This window comes from Chinchilla lanigera, unplaced genomic scaffold (assembly GCF_000276665.1).
Source record: "Chinchilla lanigera isolate Chin_1 unplaced genomic scaffold, ChiLan1.0 scaffold00105, whole genome shotgun sequence".
NCBI classification, from domain to species: Eukaryota; Metazoa; Chordata; class Mammalia; order Rodentia; family Chinchillidae; genus Chinchilla; species Chinchilla lanigera.
Genome location: NW_004955506.1, coordinates 5,000,000 through 5,012,911, shown reverse-complemented (window position 1 = coordinate 5,012,911; position 12,912 = coordinate 5,000,000). Strand labels below are relative to the sequence as shown.

The 12,912-nt window shown below is 53.2% G+C and overlaps 1 protein-coding gene across 1 annotated transcript in view; it reads left to right on the top strand.

Moving 5' to 3' along the window:
• Sept9 (septin 9) overlaps positions 1 to 12,912 on the top strand; it is a gene marked incomplete in the record, with an annotated part of 89,981 nt that overhangs the window by 20,177 nt on the left and 56,892 nt on the right. Inside the window, 1 exon segment of the mRNA XM_005407395.2 lies at positions 2,710 to 3,348. Within this exon segment, the coding sequence (XP_005407452.1) occupies positions 2,710 to 3,348 (639 nt within the window).

Genomic DNA, 12,912 nt, shown 5'->3' with positions numbered 1-12,912 from the left:
CGTGGGACATGGGGGTATTTTTTGGGCGTTGGGGGAGTAAATCCCAGAGGATCCTGTGCTGCCAGCCTCCTGACAAGCTGTCTCCTAATTTTTCCCAGCTGGGTGCTCCTCACAAAGCCCTCTGTGGGAGACAGTTGCACACAGGGCGTCTTAGACAATGATCTTGTCTCCTCGCCAAGTGTTGGAGTGTAAATCCAGAGCAGTGCTGTCCCCTGCTGACTTCTCCCACCATCTGGAGTATTTGGAGGTGGCTGTCCTTCCCCAGGCTCCTGGAGGCAGCTGCTGGTGAGCCCTGCGCCACCCCTCTGTGGCCCAGGTTAGAGGTCTGCTAAGTGTGGAGTAGGGCTGGGTGGAGAGTGCGGTGAGGACACAGAACAAGGGCTCCCGACGGCTGTACCACCCAGAGGTTCATCTTCCTGGAGGCCTCGGGGTCAGTGCCCTGTGGCTCCTGTGACAAGTTATAGGAATCTGGTGGCTCGACAACACACACTGATTCTCTTGGAGTTCTGGAGACCAGAGGGATGAATGTAAGATGTTGGCAGGACCTTGCTGTGTCAGGCAATCTAGAGGAGGAGTGTCCTTCCTGCCTTCCAGCTTCCCTGGCTGGGGCTTCCGTCTTTACATGGCCGCACTTCCCATTCTTCCAAATCCCCCTCTGCGTTTCTCTTACACATTTTTCTTCTTTTGGTGGTGCTGCTGGGATCGAACCCAGGGCCTTACTTGTGACAGGTATTGTTTTACAACTGAGTAATAATGCTACTTCTTGGGACCACACAGGGACAAAGCTCCAACCATGGAGTTTGCACTTGCTGGCCACTGTGAGCCCCCAAATGACCTTCCCTAGAGCCCTCGGATTTCTTAGACCCAGCCTGGGCAGTTTGCCTACAGGGCACATCAGTGTCACCAGTGCGGCATGGGTGGAGCTTCACCAAGCTGAGATCTGGAGTACCAGTGCCAGACTCTCTGACCCAGGACCCTACCTGCAGCATGTCATCAGGTCACTGGCTGGGCCTTGGGCAAGTGGAGTCCAGGGGTGTGAGTTGGGTGGGCTGCACTATAGTGTTTTAAAGCAGGGCATGTTGCAGGGCATGGTGGCGCACGCCTGTGATCCCAGCACTCGGGAGACTGAGGCAGGAGAGTTGCTATGAGGTCAGCTTGAACTACAGCATAAGACCCTGTCTCAGAAAGGAGAAGGTTGTTTTGTTTAGTGCCAACATTTAAAAGTCAAGAAGAACAGTATCATATAAAAATCCAGATTCCTTGAGTTCAGTGAGAGGCTGGACGGCCAAGTTCCCACAGGTCTTGATGGCTGAGCAGCATCCACCCCCTGAGAGCAGGTGCATGGCCTGTCTGTGTTCCGGAATCCACTGGTCCCTACCTAGCCACACCTGTTGCTCTGCTGACATCATCTCTGCCTGGCCCCTGGGACACTGGAGCTGAGCCACTCATTGTGTGTCCGCCAAGAAGGAGGGCTACCCAGGGCCATGTCTGGGAAACCAGTAGTGCCCTGGGGCAGGGGGCAGGGACACGGGCCTCCTCTGCTTCTCCCCTTCTCCAGCCCGCCAGCCACTTACCAGCCTCTGGTCTTCTAAAGGAAGCACTGGACATAGTTGAACACAGCAGAGGTGAGAGCTGTTTGCGTTTGGAGGAAACAGGCAGGAGGGAGGAGCTGTCAAAAATGGCCCTGTAGAGCTGTTGCTGGGGCCTTTTCTCTGTGAATAGGGGAGGAAACAGTGGAGACCTAGATAATCTTGGGCTCTGGGGTGAGGCAGCAAACATTGGGCTGCTCTGGGAAGGAGCTAGAGACTGTTCCTGCCACGGGGCTCTGGTCTGTGTGACCCAAGAGGTGGTTCTCATTTGCGGCTGTGGGGACATGAGGATGGTGTCTTTCTCTGCTGTTCTGAGGGTGCACACCTGGGTGGAGGTGGAGAGTGACTCAGCGGGGGGCGCCACAGGGTGAGAGTTAGGTGGTCAGCATCCTGCACAACCAGGGTGAGGATGTGCAGCAGAGGGGGAAGATGGGGCTCAGCTAGTGTTGATGAGCTGGGGGACTGGACAAGCAGAGGCCTGGTGTCTTGGCTTTGGTCTCAGACAGACCAGAGCTCTGCCAGGCACATTGCTCTCTGCTCAGTTTTCCCATTTATACCAAGGTAATAATATTCTTTATGTCACGGGTTGTTGGAGGAATAAATGTGACCCACCTTGGTAACCCCAACACTTTGTCAGTAGATGTCCCAGGGTCAGCTATTGGGGTACTATTGGTGCGATGTCCTTCTTTGGGGATTCTCAGTGGTTACGATTGTGGTCATTTTTGTCAGGTCGTGTCCTGCCCTGTGACTGGCAGTGATGGTGCTGTTTGCAGATGCTGTGGGGGAGAGATGAGGGTTAGAAAGGAAGCCACAGAGGAAATCCAAGGCTGTCAGTGAGCCAGCACGTTCTTCTGTAGCTGTGTCCAGAGGGAAGCTGTACCGTCCATGTCATGGCCATGGCAGGAGAAGGGAGAGACCCGCATCCTCTCCCATCCAGTCTCTGTCATCCAGACCTCCCAACCATTGGTCCCTGCAAATCCTCTAGAGTGGACCTGCCTGCTTCTCTTGAGTCCTGGCTGCTCCTGTGGTGTCCCAGTCAGCCCCCTGTTCTCTTCAGCACAAACCACCCACACACTGTGGACCACGGGCCACTTACCATGTCCTCCTCTCTGTCTTTCAGCCTTGAAGAGATCTTTCGAGGTTGAGGAGGTCGAGCCGCCCAACTCCACCCCAACCCGGAGGGTCCAGACTCCGCTGCTCCGCACCACCGTGGCCAGCTCCACCCAGAAATTCCAGGAGCTGGGTGTGAAGAACTTAGAGCCCACCGCCCGCCATGTAGACTCCCTAAGCCAGCGCTCTCCCAAGCCCTCCCTGAGGAGGGTCGAGCTTTCGGGGCCCAAGGTGGCCGAACCTGTGTCACGGCGCACGGAGCTCTCCATTGACATCTCCTCTAAGCAGGTGGAGACCTCAGGCGCCACCGGGCCAGCACGATTTGGGCTCAAGAGGGCTGAGGGGTTGGGCCACAAGACGCCGGAGCCAACCCCTCGGAGGACGGAGATCACCATCGTCAAGCCTCAGGAGCCAGCCCACCGCAGGATGGAGACCCCCACCTCCAAGGTTCCCGAGATGCCCGTTGCCCCTACCACCGATGCAGCCCCAAAGAGGGTTGAGATCCAGGTGCCCAAGACAGCCGAGGCATCTGCCTGTCCCCTCCCGTCCCAGACCCTGGAAAATTCTGAGCCTGCCCCAATGCCCCAGCTGCACAGCAGGCTGGAAGCCAAGCCAACCATGGCTGAAACCTTGCCCAGGAACCAGGAGGGTGAGTGGCAGAACACAGGGCCCTCCAGGCTGCAGGGCTGGGGGTGGGGCTTTGCTGTGGGGTCCTGGAAGAAGCTGAATGCAGGTAGGGGAGAAAGGCCTGAATTTGTAGAGTGATGTCCTAGGACTCGGGGAAGTGTGACAGGCTTTCTGTCCCCAGGGGCCACACTGAAATGCAGTGAGTGGGACATCAGTGAAACTTTGACAAGAATCTCTGGGTTGCCTCCTTTGTTAGTGTGGGCCACTGTGGGGCCCCTGTGGTGTGGTTGTGGGACAGTGGGGGCCTGGAAGGCTCGAGAATGGTGGTTCAAACAGGAACTGTTGTGGGATCCTCTGGGGACACGGGACGTGATGGGCTTGAGCACTGCAGATGGGCCCATGTTCTGGAGACTGCTGGGCTAGTGGTGGCCTTACGCCCTGCTCAGGAGGAGCTGCAGGCTGCCTGGGAGGAAAGGACTTGTGCCCCCTCCATTTGCACTGGAGGGTCCTCTTGTGTTGACTGTGCTTGGCCTTCATCCTCCTCCCCTGCCTCCCCAGTGGGGAGTACACTAGGATTTTATGGCTGAGGGCCCCCAGGAGTCCCTGGACCAGGGGACAGTGAACCTGCACACAGCTTTCTTTGCGGGGAGGCAGGTGGGGGCTGAGCAGTGCTCTTGTGCTTAAACACGGAGCTGTGTGGTGTGGAGAGCTTGCAAGGAAGATGGTGCCATGCTGTGGGGACACAGGGCCTTCTCGGGACCACCAGGGCTGAGCGATACTGTGGCCCTTCTCCAAGGTGTATCCTCTCCCCCGGTCCCAGCCCCACAGGGCCGTGTCAAGGGTTCTCTGCCCCTTGAAAGATGAGTTCATTTCTGGACTTGAAGTTGGAATTCCACAAATGTTCAATAAGCGTTCTTTGGCTTAGACAACCTGAACAGTCTTGTTTTTGACTTACCTTATTATTACTATTTTTAATTGTGGTGAATACGCATAACATAAAAGTGAGCATTTGAGCTGTTCTGAAGTGCGTACTTGGTAAACACATTCACAGCATTGTGCTGTCATCCTCTCTGTCTGTCTCCAGAACTTCCCACATCCCAGACAGAAACTCCGTCCCCATTTAACACCTTCTCCCTGTTCCTCTGTCCTCCAGGTGCCCACAACCCTGTCCTCCTTTCCATCTCTCTGAGTTTGGTGACTCTGGGGGATTCATTGAAGTGGCGTCTCACAGTATCTGCCCTTTTGTGTCTGGGTTCTTCTCTCAGCATGATGCCCTCGGTTCTCATCCGCTGTTGCAGCACACGTCGGAGCGTCCTTCCTCCCCAAGGCTGGGGGATGCTGTGTTGTGTGTGTGGTGCACATTTTCTTATCCCCATCCTCTGATGGACACCTAGGTTGCTTCTAGCTTTTGGCTGTTGTGAATACTGTGCTCTAGTTTGGGTGTGCACACAGACCTTTAAGTCCTGGCTTTCAGTTCTTTTGGTTTTCCTTTGGGAGTGAGGCTTTTCCAGTGGTCAGTGGATAAGCGGGGAAGCCTGGAGCTTGGGTGCAGAGGGACATGGAGACCAGCACTCTAATGTTTGGCTGTGCACAAAGAGCCATTTAATCTCGCATACTTGGCAGCCCTGGGGGCTGGGGGCTCTGCATCTCCCACAGCATCAGGCATCAGGCTGCGCTGTGAGCAGCCAGGGGGGACTCATGGCCCTTTACAGTTCTTCCCAGCCCTGGATGGCTCTCTGTTTCTCCCATCTCTCTAAACTTGACCCTGCAGAGTCCCCTACCCATCAATCCAGACTCGGTGGTCCTGAGTGCAGTGTCATGGTGTCAGGACAAAGGGGTGGGCAGTGTGTGCAGAGAGGCCAGGGGCGTTTTCTCTCCCCCATGGTCTTCTGTGTCCAAGACCTTTATCTGATCTGCTACCTCCCAGGCTGAGGTGTTCACACTCTGCTGAGTCAAACAGGATGTGGTTGGGACGACATTGGCCCCAGATCTCTATGACAGCTGGCGCTGGATGCAGTAGGAGGTGGTGTAAGGGACAGGTGGGGGGCGTCTGCTCAGGGTGGCATGGTCAGGGGACACATGAGAGGATGCTGATCTTTCTCCAGTGGACACAGCTCAGTCCCTACTTTGCACAGGGACACAGCTATGGGCAGAATGTCGAGGGGCAGTGACAGGATGTCATGGGAGCCTGCCCCAAGCTTGGGATGCAGCCCGGCCAGGCGTGAAGCTCCGCAAGCCCATGGGGGGTAGAGCTCCTCCATGGGTAGAAGGTAAATGTGCTGAGAGCAGACTGTACTATGCACACCATTGGTGACCCAGACCCCTGTGCCCGGAGAGGGGCCCAGCATGTCAGGGGAGAGCTGGGGCCAGCGGCCCAGAGTGCCTGCACAAGCATGGGGTGAGCAAAGGTTGCTTCTCTCCTCAGGGTCCTGGTCTGAACTTCCCACAGCCCCTCTTCTCCTCCAAGGCCCCCCTCCTTCTCCCTCTTCCTCTCCCTCTCCTCTGGCCACGGCCTGTCCCATCCTCTGGACCCAGGTCCAGCTTTTTCCCTGCTGGTTTCCTGCCCATCTTTCCTGCAGACCCAGCTCTTGCCTCGGCCCTCTCTGGGGGCTAGGTTGGAAGTGCCCAGTGCCGCCACAGGCCTTGCTCTGAACACTGTCCTTGGCCATCCTGGCCCTGCACCCAGGTATAGCTGGCATTGCCTGGGGAGGGCTGGGGAGGGCTGGGGAGGGCTGGGGAGGGAGGGTGTGTGGGTCAGCTCAGTGCTGCCAGTGAAGATGCAGGCAAGAAAGTTTATCTTGGCACATGGTTTCAGTCCGTGATCACCTGGCTCTGGGCTGTGGTGTGGAGCAAAGCCGCTTACCTAAGGCAGCCAGGAGGGAGAGAGAGAGGAAGAGAGACAGACAGCTAGGAAGGGGCTGGCGCGCAGGGCAGGTTCCCAGGGGCACAGCCCCATGACCACTCCCTTCATTCGGGCCCCAGCTCCTAAGTTTCCATCACCCAATAACACTGTCAAGTTAGGAACCTGTCCATGGATGAATCCACTGATAGAGCCCTCGTGATCCAATCTCCAGAATCCCCTCCTCTGAGCCCTTTGGGGGACATTTTAGATCCAAACCTAACGGGGATCTTTGTGCCCTTGGGTCAGACTCTCGCCCCTCTATTTGTGCCCCTACGGTGGGGTCTCCTGGGCCCAGCTGAGCGGCTCCCAGACTGATCCTAGAGCAGCACTGCTGAAATCCATTCCAACCCGAGCCTACACCAAGCTCACTCACCCGAGCCCTGCTCAGCTCATGCAGCCCTGTGCCCCAGCTTCGCCTGCCCGCACACCTTCCTCACGACCCCTCTGCCCGGACTCCCCCCACCTCATTGCTTGGTGGAATTCACATGCATCCCTCCAACTCCTACACATTTTTCCTGAGGCTGAAAGTAGCCTCACTTCCTCTGACTCCTGAGCTCTTTTGCATCTTTCTCCTGAAAGGACCCGATGTTCAGCTTGGGATGTAAATTGTCTGTGAGCCTTTTTCCCTCTGCTAGATTCTTTTTCAGTGTAAAAAATAGTTTTTCAACTCGCAAAAAGTAGTATACTACCCTTTCCCTAAAATGCAGAGAATACAGAAAGTGGAAATTCTAAATTCTAAAATTTCCTGTAAGCCAGGGATATCCTTAACATTTGGGGTACATATTCTGCACAGCTCTTTCACACCCCAGCCCTAGCCTAGGTTCCTTGGGGGGCTGTTGTCTTTATTTTTCATAGAGAATCCCATGAGAGAGCGTAGTATGTGCTCAGTAAAAGGGTGCTGGAGTGACCTGTAGGTGGTGAGATGGAGACAACTTTGGGTGGCCCTTGCAGGTGGAGGCAGGGACCCAGGGACTCCCATGGGCTCCCAGGGACTGGGAAAGCTCTCACTGGATTTCTCCTACCTACCAGCCGGCCGTCCCCTCAGAGCTGGTTAGGGGTGGGGTGGATGTACAGCGAACTCCACACGGCTCTCTGGGCTGGATGTTGGCTCGGGGTGTGATTCCTGTTGGGGTGAACATTTCAGGGAGGAAAGTGGGAATCCTAGATGCCTGAAAAGGGGGAGAGAGAGGTGAGGAGCTGAGAGCAGGTCTGAGCTCCCCGCCTCTGAGCTTGTGAGGGTTGAGCTCTACGCTGTATATCGGGATCTTGGTGTCCAAGGTCAGCCCGTCCCTCAGCTTGGCAGCGTCCGGTGGTCCCTCAGGGTCACTGTGGCCCTCTCTGTCTCTGGGTGGGGCTGGGCTACAGAACCAGAACCCAGTGGAGTGGGTGGCTGCTGGCTCCACCCTGGCTCTGCAGTGACAGCAGCCGAGTCTCCCCAAGGCTGCCTTATAAGGCAGGTGTGGTGCTCTTCCTGGGTCTGGTGCCTGCCTTCTCAGGCCCCCAAGGAGGCTGGGTTCCTGGGCGTGTTCCAGCCTCACCCGGAGCTGGTGTCTCCTCTCCAGCCTCAGTTTGTGCAGCTGAAGAATGGGGGAAGGTCGTGGCTGCTGCCCAAGACCCTGCTCCCTGGTGCGCCAAGCAGGGTGTCCTCTGTGGTTCCCCAGAGTTGCTTATGACCGTGGGCCAGAGGTGGGGGCAGATGCAGCCACGTTTCCCTTTGACTCTGAATGTCTGGAAATGTTCCTGGTTGTGGGTGAAAGGTGGAGGGAGGTGGCAGTCCAGCCCAGGCTGAGCCAGTCTTGGTGGGCATGGTTCCTTGCATGGGAGGTGTGGCCTATCCACCTCCCAAAGGCCCTTGGGCCAGGCCCAGGGTTCAGGGTGGGGACAGACAGGGACCAGTGGCGAAGGCGCCATGGGGAAGGTGCTCAGGATGGACGGCTGCAAGTGTGGTGTGTTGTGGACAGGGTTCATCAAAGCTCGGTGTTCCCTGAGACCCCTGAGCAGGGACAGTGAGTTCTGGGCCGAGTCTCACTGTCAGCCAGTGAGGTGGGGAAACGTGTCAGCCAGGCTGGAGAGGATTTGATGTGTCCCCTCGGATCAGAGTGTGACGTGGGAGGGGCTGACTGACCATCTGTGACGGGGGTAGGGAGCGCGCTGGTCCTAGACAGCCCCCTTACATTTACAGGGTGCCCCCCATCCATATACCCCACAGGGTCCCCCTGACCTCACTAGGCTGCGAAGTCCCTGAGGTGGGGCTGTTCCGTCTCCAGTGGTGAGCTGGGGTGGAAGAACTGGCTTGTGTCAGATAAGACACACTGAGGTGAGACCCTGTGTATGGCCCAGTGTGGGCCAGGCCTGCAGCGTCCTCTGTGGGTCTGCGAGATTCCACCTCTGGAGAGACAGAGGCCCTGCCCCTGCATGGTCATTCCTCCTGGACTGTGACCAGGAAGGTTCTCTGCTCCCAGCCCATGGTGAACTTGACCAGCACCCAGAACTCTGCTTCTCTGGAATTGAGTCTTTCCCCCCATCTCAGAACAGGGCCACTCCTTCTGTGAGCTGTCATGAGCTGTGCACACACTGGGGACTCTGGAGCAGGAGGTCCCTCTTGGGGACAGGAGCTCCCTTGTGTTGGGGACAAGAGGCCTCATGGGGGACAAGTGGCCAGGCCAGGTGGGTCTCCTTCAAGGTGGGGCAGGGTGGGGGCCAGTGAGAACAGATCCTGGCTCTGGGGCCCAGGACAAAGAACCCTTCCCCTGGCCAGCTCACCCAGCTGTCTGCCAAGCCCAGGGAGCCCTGGAGAGGGAGCGGGAATGCGGCCCAGCAGCTGTGGAATACCTTAAATAGAGCTGGCACAGCTGCGGAGCGGTAGGGCAAGGAGGCTGGGCCTGCTCCGACACTGGGGGCTCTACATTTCTCTGTTTGATTATTTCTTTGCTTGTTGATGTTTTTCTTCCTTCCTTCCTTCCTTCCTTCCTTCCTTCCTTCCTCCCTTCCTTCCTTCCTTCCTTCCTTCCTTCCTCCCTCCCTCCCTCCCTCCCTCTTTCCCTTCTTCCCTCTCTCCTGCCTTTCTTCCCTCCTTCCCTTCCTCCCTTCATCCTTTCCTTCCTTTTTAAATTTTTTCTTCTTACAGCACGGGGGATTGAACCCAAGGCCTTAAGTATGTTAACAAGCAAGCATTCTACCGCTGAGCTACATTCCTAGTCCTTTTTATTTTATTTTAAGGGAGGGTCTCGCTAAGTTGCCCAGGTTGGTCTTGAGCTTGTGATCCTCCTGCTTCAGCCTTCCTAGTAGCTGGGATTACAGATGTGTACTGCTGTGTCCAACATTTCTTTTTAAGAGTTATTTATGGATCTTTATTATAACCAACACAAATATTTTTCCCTAGTTGTTGACTTTTTCATTTATAGTGTTCTCTTCCAAACAGAAACATTTCAAGCTTATGTTGTCAAGTTTCTTTCACTTTTAGCTTTTGGAATTCCTGCCCTGCTGCATTCTAGAATTATGGAAAAGAATTTTACCCATATTTTTTTCTAGTACTTCTGTGGTTTTATTTTTATGTACTGAGGTTGCGAATCTCCTGGAATTTATTTCAGTGTAAGCATTGAGGTAGGGATCCATGGATTTTACATTGATATATGCAGTGAGCTCGTGCTGTAACTGTAGCGCGTGAGATATGTGCATATGCTATTTTTATCAGTTTTGGTGTCAGTATTGTGCTGGATTTGCAAAAACTGTTTGGATGCATTTCTTTTCCTGCTCTGTCCTGGAGCATTTTTCACAGCAACACAATCATCACTTTGTTAAAACTTTTAAAGAATATAAGAGTGAAATCATCTGAGGGTGATACTTTTGCGCCATCAAGTACTTTGAAAAAAATTGCCACATTTTTTTCCATGGGGCTGTAAGTTTTGGGGTTTTTCCTCTTCTTAAATTTTGTTTCCCCCCCAGGAAAAACCATCTGTGGCCTCTTTAAAATTCCTCCAACCGTTCAGAGGTGGTTCTGCAGAAGGGGTGAGTCACACCATCATCCCCTGCTCAGCAGCTGCGCTGGGCCCAGTGCTGTCTGCAGAAGGGATGTACAAAGAGGCCCAGATGATGCTGGATGCACATCTGTAATCTTAGCACTTGGGGAGGCTGAGGCAGAAGGCTTGCAAATTTGAGCCCAACCTGGGCATCCTGGCAACCTGGTGAGACTCTGCATCAACATATACAGTAAGAAAAGGGCTGGGGGTGTAGCTTAGTGTTAAAGCTCTGCATTCAATCTCCAGTACTGAGAAGGAAAAGAAAGGCCCCAGAGAAAGTGGTATCCTGGGACCCTGTGTTTATAAGCATGTGTGTGGTGCAATGTGGCTCCTCAGAGGAGGGCTGGTCCAGAGGGCCCCTGTACCCCAAGGAGAGAATCCTTCATCTTCACCCCTGGTGTCTGAAGGAGGTGGTGACTGAGAAACTGAGTCTTGGGAGTGAAGTGGTTCAGCCAGTTGAAGGACTGTTCCATCTCAGAAACCTGGAGGAGCCTAGAGAGTGGTTCAGGAAATACATCTACGTCACAAACCAGGACACATGTGCCAGCTGTAGTGGGTGTGCATGTGTGTGGTATCCACATGAAACAGGATTTCCCCAAGATAATTCTTACCTTTACTGTGTGCCTGTGCACTCTGGTATTTCCTGTTCTTTTCCCTTTCTTGTTTTAGAGAGGGGGAAGTCTTTTAAAACTCTGATAAAACAATTTTATAGAGATACGATTTATCTACCGTACTGTTCACACTTTTCAAGGGCATCATTCTGTGGCTTTCAGTCAGCACAACCCATTTTAGAAAACTTTTACCACCTCAAAAAGAAGCCTTTAGCTATCACCCCCTGCCCTATCCCTAAGCAGTGACCTGATCATCGCGGAATCTGTCTATGGATTTCCTGTCCAGATGTATTGTGTACGTGGGGTCCTGCACTGTGGGTCTTTGTGTCTGGTTTCTTTCATTGGGCACCCTGTCTCCGAGATCCATCTACATTTTCACAGGTATTAGTGCCTCGTTCTTTTTTACGGTTAAATAATACTCCATTGTGAGTAAATCCTGCTTTTTTGTTTATCTACTCACAAGTTGACTATAACACTTTGTAAGTGTTGGCAGCAGTTACCAATGACAAAATTTCCTTGATCGGCTTTGGATTTGTTATGGATTTCTAATTCTTTGCCTTTCTGCCCAGAGTTTGAAATGATTGCCTTCTAGTCATTGTGGCATTCTCTTATCAAACATCTAGGTAGGGGTTAAACCATGTTGTTTCCCACACTTGTGAATCAAGTGCCAAAACAAAAATTTGATCATTTTCATCAAATGTATTGCAGCAGGATTGATAGCTCTGTGCTCGTCCTTGTTGGGGCTGTAAAGCAGGATTTTGGAAAATGTATGTCAGAATATAAATTGTGTATCTCTTTGATCTGGAAATCATGCAGTTGGAATTTATGAGATTAAAACACTAAAAACTTAAAAGAGAAAAGATACACGGACAGCTGCTGCATTGTTTGATCTTGGAGGAACTCGTGTGTGGCTCAGTCCATGACGGACAATCTGTGTCCCTGTGAATATTCACACTCACCTGGGGGTGGCACCAGACACTACCTGGAGATGGGGACCTCACCTCACCCCACCGAAGCATAGGTTGTAGGTTTCCTGACCTCCATCGTAGGAAAGAAGTGCAGGGTGAGTTAGGCACAGAGAGGTTCATAAGCAGGGAGACCTCTATACTCAGAGAAATCCGGGTGCTCAGAGTGAGACCATGTCACCTGGGGCTGCAGGTTTTCTGTAGTCTGGGAGGTATCATCAGGATGGAGGATTTGGATGTGTTCCTAGTATCTGTCGGGTACCATCTGGTGGGCTAGGTTGGAATGTAAACCATATCTATGCTCTTGAAGTTTGGGGATGTGCTATCCATTTCCTAATGCTGCTTCCTGGAGGCTGGTAGTTTGGGGGAGGTTAATTTACAGGTACAAAGCATAGGCCCAAGTTTTAGGCTTGTCATCTCTTTAAGCCCTTAGGGATTGATTAGTTAATTTTTTGGAGTACGTTTGCTAGAAGGGAAAAAGTTACCTTGGATGACTTTGATTGTGTCCTGAAGCTGCAATTCTCTGAAAAGTACACTTTTAAAATTATGACTTTTCTTGTCTCCTTTTTACTTACCTTTATTTCTTCCGTGCTAGCTCAGGAGAGACATGTAGTAACAAATTAAATGCCGAGAGGGAGGGAGGTGGTGAGGAGGGTTAGAGATGAAACAGGAGCAGCACAGTGGGGGAATTCCTGGTGGCATCAGAGCAGAGGTTGTGACTGGAGGTGGGACAGTGAGGATTTGGGGGTGCCTAGGCACCTGGAAGTGGGGAAACAAGGTGAGGAGGGTGTGGCCAGTGGGGAAGCCAAGTGAGCCACTTACTGTAGTACAGAGGTTAAGGGGAAGCTTGCAGTCCAAAATGAATAGTGTTGTAAAGCAATATTTTTGTTGTTTTTTGCAGTGTTGGGTCTCAAACCCAAAGCCTTATGCCTTCTAGGCAAGCTGTCTGCCACTGAGCTACACCTCCAGCCCTAATGCAAGATTTAAAAATAATCAGAATTATGCCTCAAAATTCCACAATGAACAAATATCAGAAGGTTAAAGAAAGACAGGCCCCCGCCTGCATATTCATGGCCCTACCTTGCTCTC